Source organism: Archocentrus centrarchus, unplaced genomic scaffold (genome assembly GCF_007364275.1).
Source record: "Archocentrus centrarchus isolate MPI-CPG fArcCen1 unplaced genomic scaffold, fArcCen1 scaffold_27_ctg1, whole genome shotgun sequence".
Taxonomy (NCBI): Eukaryota; Metazoa; Chordata; class Actinopteri; order Cichliformes; family Cichlidae; genus Archocentrus; species Archocentrus centrarchus.
Window position 1 is genome coordinate 240,888 of NW_022060257.1, and position 18,252 is coordinate 259,139.

An 18,252-nucleotide genomic window follows, 5' to 3' on the forward strand; every position below is an offset into this window, starting at 1 on the left:
TGCTTGACTTTAAACCTTTGTGAGGATTAAAATGCTGTCAGGAGACCTATTGAAGTGCAGTGTGCAGCTAAAGTTGGTCCTAAAATGACAAGAGTGGAAAAAATGCTGAACGGTTCGAACAATGGCACCAGCACCCGGTCAGTGGAAAAAGGACCTGAGTGTAGTGTCAGAAATCATATCCTATTGTTTATTTTCATATATATATGAATGCAAATACAATCAAATATAGATAATCTTTTGTGTTTTTCAGGGCGAAGCTGGCTTCCCTGTTTGGACTAGACCAGGAAACCAGTCAAGGTAATGAGTCATTCCAGTACACAGCCCCCAAACAGCCCAGAAAGAGCTCCAACCAAGGTAACGTTGTCACCAGTATAACATTGCTGAATTTACATCCAGTCATGATGCAGAGGCAGCAGTGATCATGTCTTTAATATTATTGCAGCGCCATCCAATCAGAAGCCAGCACCACCACCTGGAGCTCCTGCAGTGTTATTTGCTACAGCAGTCCAAGCCTTCAGATAGTGAGAAAACTATTTTTACGTACTCTGAATATCAGTGTTCATGTTTTTAGTCTGTCTGGAGCATTATCCCCATTTTTTTTTAACAAAGCTTAAAGCCTTTTATCAAAGTCCCAACCCCCAAAGTAATTTCACTGAAAAGCTTTCTGCCATTTTGTCTCATGCAGTATTAATGGACAGTATGTGAAGCAGGGAAAGCTGGGAGCAGCTGTGCTAGGCAATCATTCAACAAAAGAGGTTGGAGCTTTACTAATTAGTCTGTTGTTTGAGATTACTAGTTTGACTTCTGGTTTTTATGAATAATGATCTCTTCTTTTCTGCAGTACAAGCTACTTCTGTACTTAAGCCAACAGAAACAAGTAACTGCTGCCAAGATTCATGTGGGCTTTGCTTTCACAGTGAGTAGAGTCATGAAGGATGTAAAAGCAGATGCACTCAAGGAATTTCACACAGAAGTCTGACATGTATAGAAAAGGTTTTTTTTTTTTTGTTACAGTAAAGAATCCTCAGTACCAAAATAAAAGCTTAGAGCTCAGATTTTGCAATTATTTTATATTATCCCATGCTTGACCTTTCACAATAAACGCAAGCATTCAGATTTTTTTTCATACATTTAGTAATCGTAGTACATCTTAATGGACTTGTGTACACATTTCCAAAGCTCAGTGAATGTTCACATTTGTGTAAACATTTTCAAATCTCATGTCACATTAATGAACTCTACTTTTTATTAACCATTCATATTTTTGTACATATTTGAAAAAAAAAAACAAAACAAATCTTGGTGCTTTGTGGATATCTTAAAAATGATTCATATAATTTTCTGATTCATGGTAGGTTGGGAGATAGCGGTGGTCCTGCTCAGCATGCACTCACAGCTGTGCTCTGCCCCTTGTTCAGAAACTGACAGAAATCTCTTCTTGATTGGTGTGATTGACAAATGTAAAATGTTACAAAATGTTCTTTGGTTTAGGGCAGTTTCTGAAAAAACCTGAGGAACTGCCAAACATGCACAAGCATGCATGCATACGCATTTTCAACAATCATTGTTACATTTAAACTCTGTTCTTTACAGCTGTAAATCTGTTTTTTTTTTTTAATTTATTTTTTTTATAAATATTATAGTAAAATATTTTCAGAGCTTGGTTGCAAACTCACTCTGTCACTGTGTGGTTAAGGTATTGTACAACAACAGCATTATAACAATATAGTATATTGCTGGAAACTGTTGTCTTTTTTCATTACTACATGCTCTTTTTTTTTTTTTTTTTGCTGCAGGTACAGCAAAGCAATTACTGCACTTTTTATGATGACCAGCGGCAGAACTGGTCCCTGATGTTTGAATCAGAGAAATCAGCTTCCGACTTCTGCAAAGAGGTGAGCCTCATACAACTGATTACAGTTGAACCAACACAGTGAGTGACTAAGCACAAGGTCCAAAAGCATCATAGATCATTTTCAAAACATTATTAGTGTAACCTGCATTTACTAAGCTGATTTGTAAACTGCGTTGTTACTTTTTAGATGAGGAAGTCTTCTTTTATTATCAGGTATGTTTAGCGAAAGTGAACAGCGCTTCCTCTTTAGATGTTGTGGTGCTCCAGGATTTGAGTCTTGGTGAGGGCCAATCAGTGGAGAATGGAGACTCTGTGGAGGTGGTGTACACAGGCTGGCTCTTGGAGAACCACACTGTTGGGCAGGTCGAACACTCTCATTATTTTAACAAATATTTTTTTCTCCAGTTCTTGTACATTTTCTGGTCATGATGGCTAACAAGTCCTTAAATCTTATCTATATTGTTTCAGATGTTTGACTCCAACCAGAACAAAGACAAGTTGCTACGACTGAAGATAGGAGCTGGGAAAGTGATCAAAGTGAGTGAAAGCATGCTCCAATGATTGTGAATAATAGCTTAAAGGGATGTTCATACAGGAAGCAACTAGTGAAAGTCAATGACATTCAGCGACTTAAAGCAACAAGTGATTAGAGTGGTAGTAAATGCGTTGGAGGGTTACCTAGGAAGCCTAAGCCTTGAATGTCTTTTAGCAACAACCCTCAATGACAAAGTTATGCGTTATGGGCAAATTACTTCCTGTGTGGATGCACTGATGCAGTTGAGGAAAGACAAGAATTAATAGTCAACTTGTGCTTACCCACTAAGTGACAACAGTTCACTACTGTCCTGCACTGTTTATGTTGCACTATCAAATTGTACCGGGCAGCACGGTGGTGTTGTGGCACTGCTGCCTCACAGCTAGCATGACATCTAGAAGGTCTGGGTTTGGTTCCACCTTGGCCCGGGCCTCTCGCTGTGTGGAGTTTGCATGTTCTCCCTGTGTCTCTGTGGGTTTCCTCCGGGTACTCCAGTTTCCTCCCACAGTCCAAAGACATGCAGTTACTGGGGTTAAGTTAATTGGTCACTCTAAATTGCCCGTAGGTGTGAATGTGAGTGTGAGTGGTTGTCTGTCTCTCTGTGTTAGCCCTGCAACAGGCTACCGACCTGTACAGGGTGTACCCTGCCTCTTGCCCTATGGCAGCTGGGATAGGCTCCAGTGCCCCACGACCCTGAACAGGATAAGCGGAAGAGAATGGATCGATGGATATCATATGTACTGTATACCATGACTGTCGTACAACAGCTGAGAGAGAACCAATGTTAGTTATACATCTTTGCTTTGTACCGTTGCAGTGGATGGCAATAATCAGTGCTGTTTGTGTGTGTGTGTGCGCGCGCATGCGTGCGTGCCTGGACCTGGGTCTGGTGCTGATTGTTCCTTGACCCCTATGGTACAGGGTTGGGGGGCTCTGCTCTGCGGCAAGCTGTCAACTCTGGCATTGCCACAAAACAACACTACATTCAGTTCATAATTCTGATTGCAAAGCTGCCAGAGAAGATGAGCTTTAAAAAAAAAATAGTGCACTCATGTTAGCTGCTGATGTAATTTGGCAAGCTAGCAAAATATTGTCAGAAGCCATATCAGAGTTTTCTGTCCTTTATGTAGATGTTGTGTTGCAGTCTGCATTGTGCTTGGAGCCATATATTTCTTGATGTTAGAAAGAATAGATTTGAAAAACTCACATGTTTCACTGCCCACAGGCTGTTAGAGGCAACCAATCATCTCTTTCCTATCTTTCTCTGTATGTGCAGGGCTGGGAGGAAGGGATGCTGGGGATGAAGAAGGCAGGCCGTCGTCTCATTGTCATCCCGCCTGATCTAGCTTACGGATCTAAGGGAGTCCCTAACCGTGTCCCAGCTAACAGCACTCTCATCTTTGAAGCCGAGCTTCGACGGGTAACATCCACTGAACAGTCTATTATTTTTTTTTAGTGTCTAATGGTTATCATCATTCTCAGGACAAAGGCATTTAAGTATATCTGTGTTTCAGGAGCTGCAACCTATTACACAACCTCTTTGTGGAATATGAGGAGAATTATACTGAGATTGTTTTGTGGTTTAGGTGAAGTTCTACAAGGACAGTAGCTCTGATCAGGCCAGTACCAGCTCCAGAGACTCTGCTCCTTCACCAGCCTTCAGTATGGAAAATCTGGTCCCAGATCCCTCTGTACAGACACCCATCTCAGGTTCAGGAAGACCAGGGTGAGATTTAAGCCTGAAGAAATGGTTAGCGCTATTGTTCGTAACCTTTTTTCTCACTAAAGCTGATTTGTCTTCCTAGGGAGCCACCACTTCGTGCAAAGTCAAACTCTCTGAGTGAGCAGCTGGCAGTAAGCAAGGACCCCCACTGCATATTTTGTGTTAATTGTGTTTTTGGATTTTTTTGGTAATTTATATTCATTTGCTTTGGGGTTGTATGGATTGAAGCTGCTATTCTTTTCAAATTTCAGAATCCAGATGCCACTAAAGCCAAACTGATTTCTCGTATGGCAAAGATGGGCCAGCCAATGCTGCCTTTTCTGACAGGAGCAGCAAGCCAGCCTGAATCCAGTGACTCTGAGCTTGAGGTCAGTATCTTGTGATGTGGAGTAGGGCTGCAAATGATTAGTCGACATTGTCGACAATAATTGACAATAAAAATAGTTGATGATGAATTTAATTGTTGATAATAGTCGTTTTTTATTACTGGTGATTTTTTTTTTTTTTTTTTTAACGGAGTGAGACATCTTCCTGTCCGTCTATCTCTGTCGAGCTTCGCACATGAGCAATAGCATTCAGCGGCATGTTTAGCGGCGTGCTTAGACCATCAGGGCGTGTGAAATTGTCCCAAACCTTGGATCCATTTTTTTTCCCCCAAATGGAGTGAGACGTCTTCCTGTCCGTCTATCTGCTTCACACATGGGAAATCCGTTTAAGTGATGACGTAGAACTCCATTTCCAGGTCCAAACTGTCACGTAATCAATATGCCGCAATGCTGTGTCCCTAGTTGTTTTAACCGATCTGACACGAAAAAAAACACTCAGCTGTCATTTTACCGATGAGAAAGAGCAGCGGAAATGGCTGCAGTTGATAAGGTATGTTACAATCATATTTAATAGTGAACAGTCATTGTTTATGCCATTGCTGTTTATTTAGGAGCATTTGGACCCGGAAATGACGTTAGAATTAAAGACCGGCTAGCATTCGGTGGCATGTTTAGTCATGGGGGCTACTGGTGAAACTGCCAACTTTGTTTTACGGGGATGAAAAAGTACTATATATTTTTTTATGGTTGGAAAAATGGACCGTTAAATTTATATCAGCAGCAAACCTGATTTAAAATTTTTGAATGAAGTATCCATCTTCCGTGTGTTTACTACCACATTTTAAATAACCTTATGCTAAATGTAAAAGCTGATAGCTAAATAAGTGTCATTTCATAATTATGTGATTCATAATCGATTAGTCGACTAATCGTTTCAATAGTCGATGACTAATCGACTATCAAAATAGTCATTAGTTGCAACCTGTGGGAACTTAACTGCAGCTACTAACAAAACAAGGCCGGACGTCGGTATGTCTCTTTATTGGGGGACTTTCTTGTTTCAGTTTAGTTTTTATTGCTTGAAAATGCTAAGTTGTAGTTTTGTTTTTATTAGTTTCAGTGTTAGTTATAGTGTTTTTAATTAAGAAGAAGAAGAAACATCCTTTATTGTCCCACAGAGGGGAAATTTGGGAAATTATTACAGAGGGGAAATTATTATTGTATGTAGGGAATATGTCAGAGGCAGGGTTTAGGAAAATCAGTGCAGGTATTACAATAAAAACACAGAACTAGACATCTCAATAAACATGTCCATCAATGCCTCATCAAGCCAGTTGTAGTAAAGTTTTTACCTAATTGAAAAATAAGGATAGTTCGTTTTCTAAGTTCCCAAAATCTTTTTAGTTTTTTCAAAAGTATTGTTTTAGTAATGTTTTCTAGTTCTTTTTTTTTTTTTTTTTTAATTAAATTCAGTTTCTTTTTTGCTTAGTTTATCTAACTGTCATAACTTTGCAAGGTTGTTTATTACAAAATTAGACACAGAAACCCATCTCTACTCACAAACACCATAAAGTGGAAATGCCTCCTAGCTTCCCTTTTCACAAGAGAAGAGAAAAAAGAGACTGTTGCCATTTCAAAACAATCAGAACATCTCTTTATTTGCCTCAGTAAGAACCGCTCCTCCATCCAGTACAGTGTTGAGGATTTAGGATTTACGTGTTTGTTTTTAACTCAATTCCTACACTATTCAAAAAAAAATTAAAGAAACACTTTTTAATTAAAGTATAGCATCAAGTCAATTAAATATCTGGGATATTGATCTGGTCAGTTGAGTAGCAGAGGGGTTGTTAACCAGTTTCAGCTGCTTTGGTATTAATAAAATTAACAGGTGCACTAGAGGGGCAACAATGAGACAGCCCCAAAACAGGAATGGTTTTACAGGTGGAGGCCGGTGACATTTTTTTCCCTCCTCATGTTTTCTGAATCTGTTTTCTCTAGTTTTGAATTTGGCTACGATCAGTGTCACTACTGGTAGCAGACCAATCCGTGCCATTGCCAGAAGGTTTGCTGTGTCTACCTGCACAGTCTCATGAGCAGGAGATTCCAGGAGACAGGCGGTTACTCTAAGAGAGCTGGACATGGCCGTAGAAAGTCCTTATTCCATCAGCAGGACCGGTATCTACTCCTTTGTGCAAGAAGAAACAGGATGAGCACTGCCAGAGCCCTTCAAACTGACCTCCAGCAGGCCACTGGTGTGAATGTCTCTGACCAAACAATCAGAAACAGACCTCATGAGGGTAACCTGAGGGTCCAACATCCTGTAGTAGGTTCTGTGCTCACTGGGTGGCACCGTGGAGCTCGATTGGCATTTGCTATAGAATACCAGAATTAGCAGGTCCACCAGTGGTGCCCTTTGCTTTTCACAGATGAGAACAGGTTCACCCTGAGCACATGTGACAGATATGAAAGGGTCTGGTGGAGCTGTGGAGAACGTTATGCTGCCTAGGACCTCGTTCAGCGTGACCGGTTTGGTGGTGGGTCATTGATGGTCTGGGAGGCATATTCATGGAGGGGCACACAGACCTCTACCGGCTAGCTAGCTGCACCCTGATAGCCATTAGTTATTGAGATGAAATTCTTGGACCTATTGTCAGACCCTACGCTGGTGCAGTGGGTCCTGGGTTCCTCCTGGAGCACGACAATGCCCATGGTGAGAGTATGCAAACTGACCAGGAGCTCAGTGATGCCCTCACCCAGATCTGGGAGGAGATCCCCCAGGACATCATCCATCATCTCATTAGGAGCATGCCCCGACATTGCACTGGCATGTATACAAGCATGTGGGCGACAAACAAACTACCGAGTACCATTTTTGAGTTGCTGCAATAAAATTTCAGCAAAATGGACTAGCCTGCTGCGTTGTTTTTCTCTTTGATTTTCAGGGTGTCTTTGAATTTAGCCCTCAGTAGGTTGATAATTTTAATTTCCATCGAACAACATAGCATCCTTTGATTCTATCGTCCTTTGACTAACACATTACCCAGACAATATCAGTATAAATGTTTTTTTTTTTTTTTTCCCCCCATTGAGATCTAATGTGTTTAAAAAGTGTTCCTTTAATTTTGTTTAAGCAGTGTGTGTATATATGTACCATATTTTTTGGACTATACGTCGCTCCGGAGTATAGGTCGCACCAGCCAAAAAATGCATAATAAAGAAGAAAAAAACATATATAGGTCGCACCGGACTATAAGTCGCACTTTTTTTGGGGGGGGGGGTTGCTAGAATCCGAGACCCAGAGCAGAAATTCCATCTTGAACGGCAATTTAAAATAATAATGGATTAAAGAACAGGACGAACAAGGTTACGCCTACGTTATGCTAACGTAACACATTCAGCTACATGACGCACAACGAACACGTGTTCGGTATGTTAACGTAACATTAAGTTATTCAGATAACCATAGCATAAAGAACATACTAACAAGTTAACCAAACCATCAATCCATTGAATTCTTCATCCTCGGTGTCACTTCTAAACAATTCCGTACTCTCCGTAGACGAAGCGCCGCTTCCTCTTCTGTGTCGCGTTAGTCAGACTCGTCGTCAGCTGCAGTTCCAATTATTCCAGCCTTTCTGAATCCCAACAGGATGGTTTGGTTGTCGCTGAAGCCCATGTTTTCTTGATCCATCCAATGACTTCCAGGAAAGTTGGGTGGCGCATTCTCCCAGTTGCCGTTAAGCTGTGCTCTCCATCCATCATCCACTGCGCCCACAGGTTACGCAAGACTGCCTTAAAGCTGCAGTTCACGGAGATGTCAAGTGGCTGGAGTATTTTGGTTCATGTGTTATAAATGTCACATATACGTCGCTCCGGAGTATAGGTCGCACCCCCAGCCAAACTATGAAAAAAAGTGCGACTTATACTCCGGAAAATACGGTAGTTAAAATATTATTTTACTTTGATTTTACTGGAGCCGGAGGGTTGCCGGTTTGAGCCCCTGTCCCTGCGCTGCGTTGTGTCCTTGGGCAAGACACTTAAACCACATTGCCTAATGGTAGCGCTGGTCTCTGGCTGCATGACCGCAGATGCTTGTCTCTGGATGAGTGATCTGGAACGATCATTTCGTTGTGTGCCTTGTGTGCACAGTGACAATGAGTTGAATCTAACATCTAACAAAATGAGGAGTTTAAATTGCAGATTAGATTTTAAAAAACTTCTACTATACCCTAGATACAGTCATGAACACAGATATTTCAGGGCAGTATAGATATTTTATATTTTCATATGACACAAAACTCAGTTGGCTGAGTTTTTTTTTTTTTTTTTTTTTTTGGGGGGGGCAAAGTGTGTGTGTTATTATTCGTCTGGATCAGGATGTTTGTTCCCAAAACACGGAGCTGAAGGTCTCCCACTGTCCCACCTAAAACTGAAATTTAGGTGACAGCTGAACAGAGAATTTTTTACTTTTCATTGTAAAAAACAAAGTAGAACAAAGTAACAGACTGTAAATCAGATAAGCACACAAACAACAGAAAAGTGAAACCAGTGGCTTTGATTCTGAAAGTTGCATTCTTTCTAACAGCCAGCAGAGGGCGACTCCACTCATTTTATAGACTTCTATGAGGAAATTTCCCTTCTGCTCAGGTGACCTGTGACCTCAGTAGTTCCTGCTGAGCTGATGGTCTCCAGTTGAAGCCTGTAGGTTCTGATCCTCTGAGTTATAAAGCAGATGTTAAATTAGGGCTTTTTTGGGGGGGCGGGGCTTCCTTGTGAATGTCTATTGATCGATCTATCGATAGATAAATAGAGATATAGATAGATCCAGAAGTGTCTTAAATGAACGTCAGCAAGTTTATTGGATTTGAACAAGAAATTGCATTTTGGTTTTAAAAGATGTATATGTTTACCAGACAACATGGCTCAAGAGGAAAAAATATGAAAATGAAATGGCAGTGGCGCTCGATTCATAATTAAGCCTAATCTAAGCTTAATCTGACAATTCTTCTTTTAATGTGTACAAAAAAATGTTTTTTGTCATCATCATCAGTGGGTTCACACTGCTGTTCATTTATCTCCAGGACACCAGTGGTAGCAGAGCAAAGGATAACCCTGTAGTTCCATCTCCAGTACTGACCACTACTGGTGCAGGTGCTGCACATGGTAAGCTCCTTGTCCCTGCTCATACATCAGTTCTTTCTTCCTGGTGCTCAAGTTTATCTGTAAGTTACCTTTTTGTTTTTTGTTTTTTTCTCCTGCAGTACATCCTCATCCTCATTATGCTCCAACCTCTGCCTTACTTCCTGTTATGACCACTGTTACTGCACAGCCTGGACTGCCAACCAGCAGCCATGCCTTCCAGGTAAAGCTTCCCCACTGTTTTTACTAACTTGCTATCTGTTAATACATGATGGAAGAATTAATGAAAGATGTGGTAAATATGTCTTTATGTCAGTGCATTATGTTGTTTAAAAGCCTTACTCCTACACACAGACACCTGTGACTCCATCTCCACTGCATCCTCTGGGCCAGGTCTACCCTGCACCAGCTGCCCCATACATGAGTAGGACTGCTCAATTCAAGCTATTAGTTCATTTTACCATCTCATGATGCAGCGTGATGGATGTAATTGTTTCAAATTACACACCCTTGTGTGCTTCTGTTTTCTCCAGGCTCTGGGGATGTGACTTCCTTCTTGATGACCGAGGCCAGACAGCACAACACAGAGATTCGCTTAGCTGTTGGAAAAGTAGCCGATAAAGTGGATCAGCTGGCTTCAAAGGTACAAAGTTTAAACCAGTACAAAGCCATTAAGCAGCTTTAATGGAAAGCAGAAACATTTAATCTTTGTCTTTTTTATTTATTTATTTATTTATTTTTATTTATAACAGATTGATGATCTTCAAAGGCAGGGTGGTCTTTCCACGGTTGTGTCTACTGTATCAATGGAAACCTCCATGATCCTGCACAATATCCAAAGAATTGTTCAGGTACACGCAACATTAACATGGTGCCTCATAGAGGCATTGTCTTTTTTTTCCTCAGTTCATGTTGTGTATGTAAACTGGGCACTTATTTTGTTTTCAGGAAAACGAGTGTTTAAAAAAAGAAGTGTTTGAGAAAAGCTCTCGCATTGAGGAGCAAAACCGTAAGATTGGAGATCTCATCAACCAGAATCAGAAGTGAGTCTGAAGAATTCAGTTAGGCACAAATATGGGGCTAAAGTTTTAGGCTCTTTTGTATTTCTCACACGTCATCAGGGATCCTGCCAGTGGCAATTGGTGTATTTGGTTTGTAGACTCTAAATTTTGAAACATACATGTTAGGGGCTTGGCTGCTTTAATTTACTTGTTTCTCAACAAGGACACAACATGAAAGCAACAAAAATACTAATGTTGAGATAAATGGTACAGGTGTTATGCCGATAGAAACTATCCATATGAACAAAGTACGAGGTTGTAATGCATGCTTTTGAATGCTGGAGCCAGAATCAAGGTGCCGTTGGAGGAACTGCAGTTTTTGGCACTCCTGGATTTAGAATAGAATAGAAAAGAATGCCTTTATTTGTCATTATACAGAATGTACAATGAGATTGGAGGGCCACTCCCGTTCAGTGCCATGCAGAGTTTGCCTCTTAATCATAACATCCACTTGAATATAGTACCTGACAAGGTTTGACAACTAAGTGAACAATAATGGGGGGTACCACCATGATGAGGATAATCATTGCAAACTTGGATAGTCTCCTGCAGCTGTCTAAGCAGGTGTTTATGTGGACAGTTGGATTTAAAAATTGGGGGCTGTCTCTTATTTAGTAACGTGTTTATAACAGATTTAATTTCTTTGTTGAGAACAGTGAGTTATCAGTGAATCAGAATTTCAGCAGAGTTTGACACTGTCTCTAACAGTTCATTACCTCCCCAGATGGAGGGAGGTTCTGTTTTCAGTCACGTTTGTCTTTTTAGCAGGATAACTTGGAAAATTATGAACAGATTTCAATGAAAGGCTTTGTAGTTGTTGGGGGTGGTACAAGGAGCGATTAACTTTTGGTGGTGATCCGAATAATAATCTGGATCCAGGATTTTATTGAAGGATTGCTCAACCTTCTTCGATAGGGAAAACTTCATATTTTATAGTTCTTTTAAAAGCCAATATGATGGTGTGGTTTTTCAGGTACATGGAGCAGAGTCATGTGATGCTGGAGCAGAGGAATGACTCCCTCAAGTCATCCAGTGAACAAAACCAGGCGAGATTGCTGCAGGCTGAGCAGGACAAGGTGAGTGTTCTTTGGTCTTTAATGGAACAAGTAATGGAACACTGGTTAACTGTCCATATTGTAACAGTGGAAACAGGCTTCCTTTTTGTCAAAAGACTAAAAAGTTAACGGAAGTTAATTTATGTTGGACCTCAAATTATCATATGGAGCATATTGACATAATTTGCTTGCTCATTTGTGCCTGCTGCACAAATGAGCAGCAGGCACATAATTGAGAGTATGGGTTTTCACAATTATGATTTAATGGTTTTATTAATAGGTTTTTAGTGTCACTCAGACTTAAGAATTAATGTGAAATCTTTAGTATTACACTATTTCTGATTCTCACCTTTGTAATATTTATCTTTTTCTAAGATTATTTAGGCCTCAAAGTATAAAAGGTAATACTTTTTTCCCCAGTATAACTGTGTTGATATTTTTTCTTCTTAAATGGTGATGCAGAGAAGAAATAGGAGCAAAGACACTATTGTATTATTAGAGCCTGCACTATGAACAAATAAAAATAAAATATGAAAAATTACGTTTCTTGAGGAGTCATCATGGATCAATATTTACTGGTATTCTGTATATCGTCATTATAAAATGCTTTACATTTTATTTGTGACTTTTTTATTTGATGTGGTAACTTGTTTGTTTGTATTGATCTTTAGAATGTGTGTCATTTGTTGTCTTTTGAATGTCTGTCTCTGACTGACTGACTCACTCACTGAGTAATGCACGCCATAGGTTGCCAAGTCCTAATTTTTACTGTCATGAAAAACAGCAAGTCAATGTGTGATAATAAGGAAAAAAAAAATAAGTAGGAGGTTAGCAAAAGGTACAATGAACTGTTCTAATCTAACTTACAAGAGTTAAATCATTTGGTTTTTAGTTTAAAAAAAATGTTACCGTGAAGTACCTCTGGAAAAATGGTAGCTATACTAGTTAATGTAAAGCCAACAATATAACCAGATACAACCAAATCTGCAGAAAGTTAATTTCCATGGACTGTAATTCTGTAATTTTTGTAATTTAACTGCACATAACTTATTTACTGGAATCTGGTGTGAGGTTCACTAATACTGGACTGTATTTATTCAACTCTGAATTCCATAAGGTTAATTTTAGTCTGCCTTATAAATATGCTCATGTTGTATACGGTATACACTTCTTGTTCTCACCATCAGATCGTGTGTGATTTTTGACTTGGTTAATAATTTACTGTTGGTTTGCTGATTCCACTCTTTGTCAAATGCTTTTTTTCACTGCGTTCAAGCTTCTGTGCTGCTCTGAGGAAAATGTACTATTCACTGCTCTCTCTTCTCAGCATCCTCTGCCTCAGGACCTGGTCTCCGGCCAGGTGAGCCTGTTTTCTCTGTGTCGTGCCACCAGACTGGGGTCAGCTAGAATCTGCAAAATAAGAAAAGTACAGAATTATAAAAGTCTGCTCTTTCTGCCAAAACTAGTTTTGTAGTTATGCAGGAAGAGAGCGCAGCATATAAATTCCTGACACAGTAACCCATCATTTCCACCAAACTAGTCAATGAACACTTCATTGCAGACCAGAGTTTAGCTGAAAAAACTGAGAAACTCCTATTTGGTTCCAATCTGACTGCAGCTGCTGGATCATCCCCTTTCCATCATCCTTCACTGTCACCTCAACTAACCTTTTTGTTTTTTCTTCTTTTGTCCTTCTGCTTCCTTTTCATCAGAGTTCACCATTTTTCTCCCACAGGGACACACTGCTAGCACCTGCTAGCAGCCATTCATCCAGGCTTATTTCTATGTTGTTCCACTGTCTCTGTGGCTTTTATTATCAACGTAGACAGCAACCAGTACATCTTCCCCTCTCACCTCTCCCACTGTTCCCCAATTTCCTCAGGTTCGTCTAACGGAGGATCTGGCTTCAGCGACGGCACGGGTGTCTAGGCTGCAGCTAGAAGCTTCAGCTCAGCAGCAGAAGGCCACTGAGCTGCAGAGTAAACTGAACTCAGCACTGCAGGACAGTGAGAGCCACTGCCAACGCATTGCTGCCCTGGAGACACAGCTGGAAGGTTTGTATTGGTGAAGTTTTACTGGTTCAATTTGTGCTTATTCCAGTACCTTGAATTAACACTTTGTTGCCAAATAATTATACCACCATTCAAAAATAGGTTGTGCCTTTTATGAATAATGTTCTGTTTTAGACGGGTTCAGTGGTGAAATCCAATCAGAGACTTTAATGGATTCTAATACAAAGTCTTCATCTGCAGATATTAAATGTCCATTTTATTTGCAGAGTCCACAGAGCCACATAGAGGGGCAGCCACCTGTCACAGCTAGCTGAGGGGTGAATGGAGTGGGCAAAATATTTGCAACATCTTTCAGTAAAATCAAGTTCAAGAGCAATACAACTCTCAGGAGCTTGACAAAATACAGCTGCCAAAGAACCATACAGTTATATTCATATCTCTAATACATGTTCCAACAGGCAAATATACATGTTACCTACACAAGTTTAACTTTTTTTTTTTTTCAAACTCTGCACAACTGATCTAGAAATAAAACCCATTAGAAATATTACTTCCGTTCAACATAAACTAGAAGAATGTTTTATTTAAGAATAAGACTAATGTTGTTTATATAATTTATGAATCCTTTTTAGCAGATACATTTTGCACAATCAGAGAATGAACAAAAACAAACTTTAAAGTTTCAGCATCCCAATAGATGTGAGCTCATAGATACATTTTAATAAGTCTTTAAGGAGCTTGTTAGTGCTATGGCTTGTTCAGTCGTCATTAGGAAAGGTCTGTCAATGTGATTTTTAAACATTTATAAACCTTTTCCAAACAATCAGAGGCCATGGTTCCTCTGAGCAGCTGCCTGTCTTTGAATATTGTCTGACTGCCCTAAAGAACACACACACACGCTTTTAAAATTAAGATTTCTTTCAAAAAGAGGTGCCCATATGATTGTTAGAAAAGGAAATCAAATCCTCTAAGCTTGAATGACTTTACAATGCCCTAATGACATCACCAGTATTTACCCACTTCACAAAGCCTACTGTAGAGGGTGTTCTAAGTACTAAGTACTGACGATACAGGGAGCTCAAACGTTGGTCAAGACTTTACCTTTTTCTTGAAATGGACAGCAGCCTCACAGTTTCCTCATGGTCATTTATGATAAGTTATGTCTGTGACTTGCCTCATTCCCATTCCTTTTGAACTCATGGCTATAATTAACTGATCTTGTGACCATACATGATCGACAGTTGGCCACACAAATATTTTTCGCTTCATTGTTTGAGCTAAGAATGTGTTACTTTAACAGAAAGTCTTAAAAAAACAAACAAAAAAAAAAACTTGTGGGACATCAGCAAAAAGAAAATAAGGGTTACCATGTGTAGGTAAATATAGTGCCCTGGTACAAAAAGGGCAAAGATGAGGATGTCAGCTGATTATTTTAGGCCAAGTCACTGTTAAAGATGGACTGGCCTAACTGCCTGTGTTAATGTGTTTTAGAACTGAAGGAGGCAGCAGAGAGGGTTCAGACTCAGTACCGGTCAGAGAAGCAAAGGCGCAAAGAGACTGAGCTGAAAGTGAATACCATAGAAGAGGAGCTGCAGGACCTGAAGACTGACAAAGAGAGTCTAGAACGAGTAAGTGGACTTCATCCTTTTGTCCCTGGGGACAGGACTATTGTGTATAATATAGCAATTCATAGTCACCAGGGAAACAAGAACTGTTCTGAATAAATTTTGGCAGATGTTTTTTAAATTTAAACTAGATGTCTGAAAAACAAGGTTCTCCTCCAATTTAGGCACTTTCAGAAAGAAAGAAGAAACTGCAGGCAGAGTGTCAGCGCCGGGATGAGGAGGTGGAGGAGCTGCGCAAGAACAGCCAGCAGGAGCTGGACAAACTTCGAGCTCAGCTTCGCAAGGCCAGGACCAGCAGTGACAACGCTGCATCAGAACAGGTCACATTCTTGCATCCAACCCAAGGGCTATCACGTTTTCTGAATCAACTAACAGGATGTTTTATGGAAGTGTTCATCTCTGGTAGCTACATTAAAATTGGGTTGCATGTGTATTGCAGTTGTCTCAGCTGCAGGCAGAGCTTGAGCAGGAGTGGAAGGGGAAGTGTTCCCAGATGTTGGCTTCAGCTAAAGAGCAGCACAGCAGAGAGCTGGCTGAGCTAACAGAGCAGAGAGAGGCTCTGCAGGACAAATTAAACCAGCTGCAGGAAAAGGTACACAAGCTCATACTCTCATATTGTCTTACATTGATCATTTTATCTTAATGTCTTTTGTATTTTATGTAAATAGAATAGAATGCCTTTATTGTCATTATACAGGATGTACAGTGTGATTGGAGGGGCACTCCTGTTCAGTGCCATACAATAGAAAGTCAGACTTGCTCAAATAAAAATCTAATAATCTAAAATATACAGAAAATAAAACAATATGTATAAAATATACAAAAAATAAAATGTATAAAAATATATACAGAAAATAAAATGTTAAAAATACAGAAAATAAGAGAATGTATAAAATATATACATTGTAAAAAATAAAATAAGTGTATACATATAATAATGAAGATGGTGATTATTGCACTTGGTGAATGAATATTGGATATTAGCACTTGGAGTTGCCTTGTTGCTGAAATGTGTTATAAAAACTTGCCTTACCTTTAAAGAAAACTGTTAATTAATTTAGCAAATGATTAAAGGCTTAAGACTAGAAGGTACCAAGAAATGTCAAAAGTTGAAGCTGTTGGTTGGTCACTAGCAGATGTTCCAGGCGCCACTAACCCTCTAATGCTGCTACGTGCTTCATTACTACCTTGTAATATGTCAATCACCTGTATTCTGTGCTCTCATTGGTAGTTGGTTCAATCACTCATCTTGAGGTTGAGAGAGGTTTATACTGAGATGCTGCACTGTGCCTGTAGTCTCTTGAAGTCGCCGAATGTCCTCGACTTTATTTGATCTCTGGTCATCACATTGCTGTGATTCACTTCTTGTGTAGACACAGCTTAATAGATATTCTCTTTTCATAGTAGAAAACACTTTTTTAAAAATATCAGTTTAATATCAGTCACACTTTTTTTTTTTTTTTAATATAAAGTTGGGGAAAAAGAAAAAAGCTTAAATAATGCAATCGTATGAGGAAAATATGATGTGGTGAATTATTTTTTGGTCTTTCACTGTCAACAGTATATGGTTCTGAAGCAGTTGAGAGACTCGGAAGAACAGCGTCTGATCCAGAACCACAAGAATGAAGAGTTGCACACTCTTCAGGAAAAAGTAGGATGAATGGCTAGATTTCATTCATTTTGTCTGAGATTAAATGGTCATCATTAGCTAGGAATGCATTTTCTCAGACTCCATTTCCCAGGAACTTTGTAACATTTAGCCTTTTTCCACTAAGACTGTGCCAGTACCTATAAAGCTGAATCCTGACAAAACAAATAAGAGACTGGGACCAACGCATTTACACAAAATCACAGTATGTTATTGTCTTTAAGTACAAAGCCTTGGAGCAGCAGGGAGCAGCTGTAAGGGAGAAGCTGCAAAGAAGAGTGGCTGAACTGGAGCGCAAACTTGAAGAGCAGGAGCATTCAGGAGACACTGCAGCAGAGGTAAGGAGTCATATGAAATCCCTGAAATGGAACAATTGAACGAAGGTGCGTGTGTTCTTGGGATGGCTAAACCCATTTTGCTGCTAGAAATCACAAAATGAAAATAAGAGATCAGCAATAGCTCATTAGTGCCTCCAGATACCAGTGAGAGACAGCTTACTCTTAGTTTTCATAATATAAGGAATGCCTGATGTTTCTAATGCAGCAGTAAATTCTGATCTTGAGTCTGTCATTTTAAATGTGTGTTGAAACAATTTTAAAACTTTTTTTTGACAGAGCTCATTTTGAGGCCTCTATGTTGATATATTGAATGATACTGTCAAGAGTATCTGATAACTCCACTCACACCACATGTGTACTATATATATGCTGTATGTTCGGCAGGACTTAAGTGTTTTCTAATTTTATAAATGGAATGTTTTTGATATGTAATACGGCCTTGTTTAAAAAAATCTGAGTATTAAATCTAACTAAGGTGCAAATGATTTGTAAATCACTTAAAACCTAAAGTAAACTGAAGAAAAGTTGGGACACGGGCAACACAAAAATATTGTGTAATGCTACACCCCCCCCCTTCCCCCCAGTGGACCATCTCATAAGTAACTGGTATAAATCCCTTCAAGGTCAATAAAGATGTGGATGAGCGAGCTTGGTGTGTAAAAATCTGACTGGGCTGCACAGTCTTGACCTCAAGGCAAACGAATGAATTAAATATGCAAACTGTTTTTTTATTATGGTTGCTGCAAACTGGGCTTTTTAAAAATATATCACTACTTTATAATATATGATATGATTTTTACTACTCTGTTATAATGGAAACATCTTAAACATATTAATACATGTAGGACTGATTTAAGTTGTGTTACGTTTAGTGGGTTTAGTAGATTTTAAATGATTTTTTTGACATCGATTTCCTTCTCTTATTCATTCTTAAT

The 18,252-nt window shown here is 39.5% G+C and overlaps 1 protein-coding gene across 2 annotated transcripts in view; it reads left to right on the forward strand.

Annotated features, from left to right (window-relative positions):
* fkbp15b (FKBP prolyl isomerase family member 15b) overlaps positions 1-18,252 on the forward strand; it is a 28,877-nt gene that overhangs the window by 4,850 nt on the left and 5,775 nt on the right. Inside the window, exons 2-26 of one of the 2 annotated variants that reach the window (XM_030723774.1) lie at positions 251-354; positions 443-521; positions 686-755; positions 842-916; positions 1,797-1,895; positions 2,069-2,218; positions 2,324-2,392; positions 3,667-3,810; positions 3,977-4,116; positions 4,196-4,244; positions 4,365-4,481; positions 9,521-9,602; positions 9,701-9,801; positions 9,933-10,002; positions 10,112-10,221; positions 10,331-10,429; positions 10,527-10,621; positions 11,613-11,715; positions 13,022-13,054; positions 13,577-13,748; positions 15,198-15,334; positions 15,496-15,651; positions 15,771-15,923; positions 16,893-16,982; positions 17,204-17,317. In XM_030723774.1, the coding sequence (XP_030579634.1) occupies positions 251-354; positions 443-521; positions 686-755; positions 842-916; positions 1,797-1,895; positions 2,069-2,218; positions 2,324-2,392; positions 3,667-3,810; positions 3,977-4,116; positions 4,196-4,244; positions 4,365-4,481; positions 9,521-9,602; positions 9,701-9,801; positions 9,933-10,002; positions 10,112-10,221; positions 10,331-10,429; positions 10,527-10,621; positions 11,613-11,715; positions 13,022-13,054; positions 13,577-13,748; positions 15,198-15,334; positions 15,496-15,651; positions 15,771-15,923; positions 16,893-16,982; positions 17,204-17,317 (2,611 nt within the window). The remainder of the gene's footprint in view (positions 1-250; positions 355-442; positions 522-685; positions 756-841; positions 917-1,796; positions 1,896-2,068; positions 2,219-2,323; positions 2,393-3,666; positions 3,811-3,976; positions 4,117-4,195; positions 4,245-4,364; positions 4,482-9,520; positions 9,603-9,700; positions 9,802-9,932; positions 10,003-10,111; positions 10,222-10,330; positions 10,430-10,526; positions 10,622-11,612; positions 11,716-13,021; positions 13,055-13,576; positions 13,749-15,197; positions 15,335-15,495; positions 15,652-15,770; positions 15,924-16,892; positions 16,983-17,203; positions 17,318-18,252) is intronic. The other variant, XM_030723775.1, reaches the window with a different exon arrangement.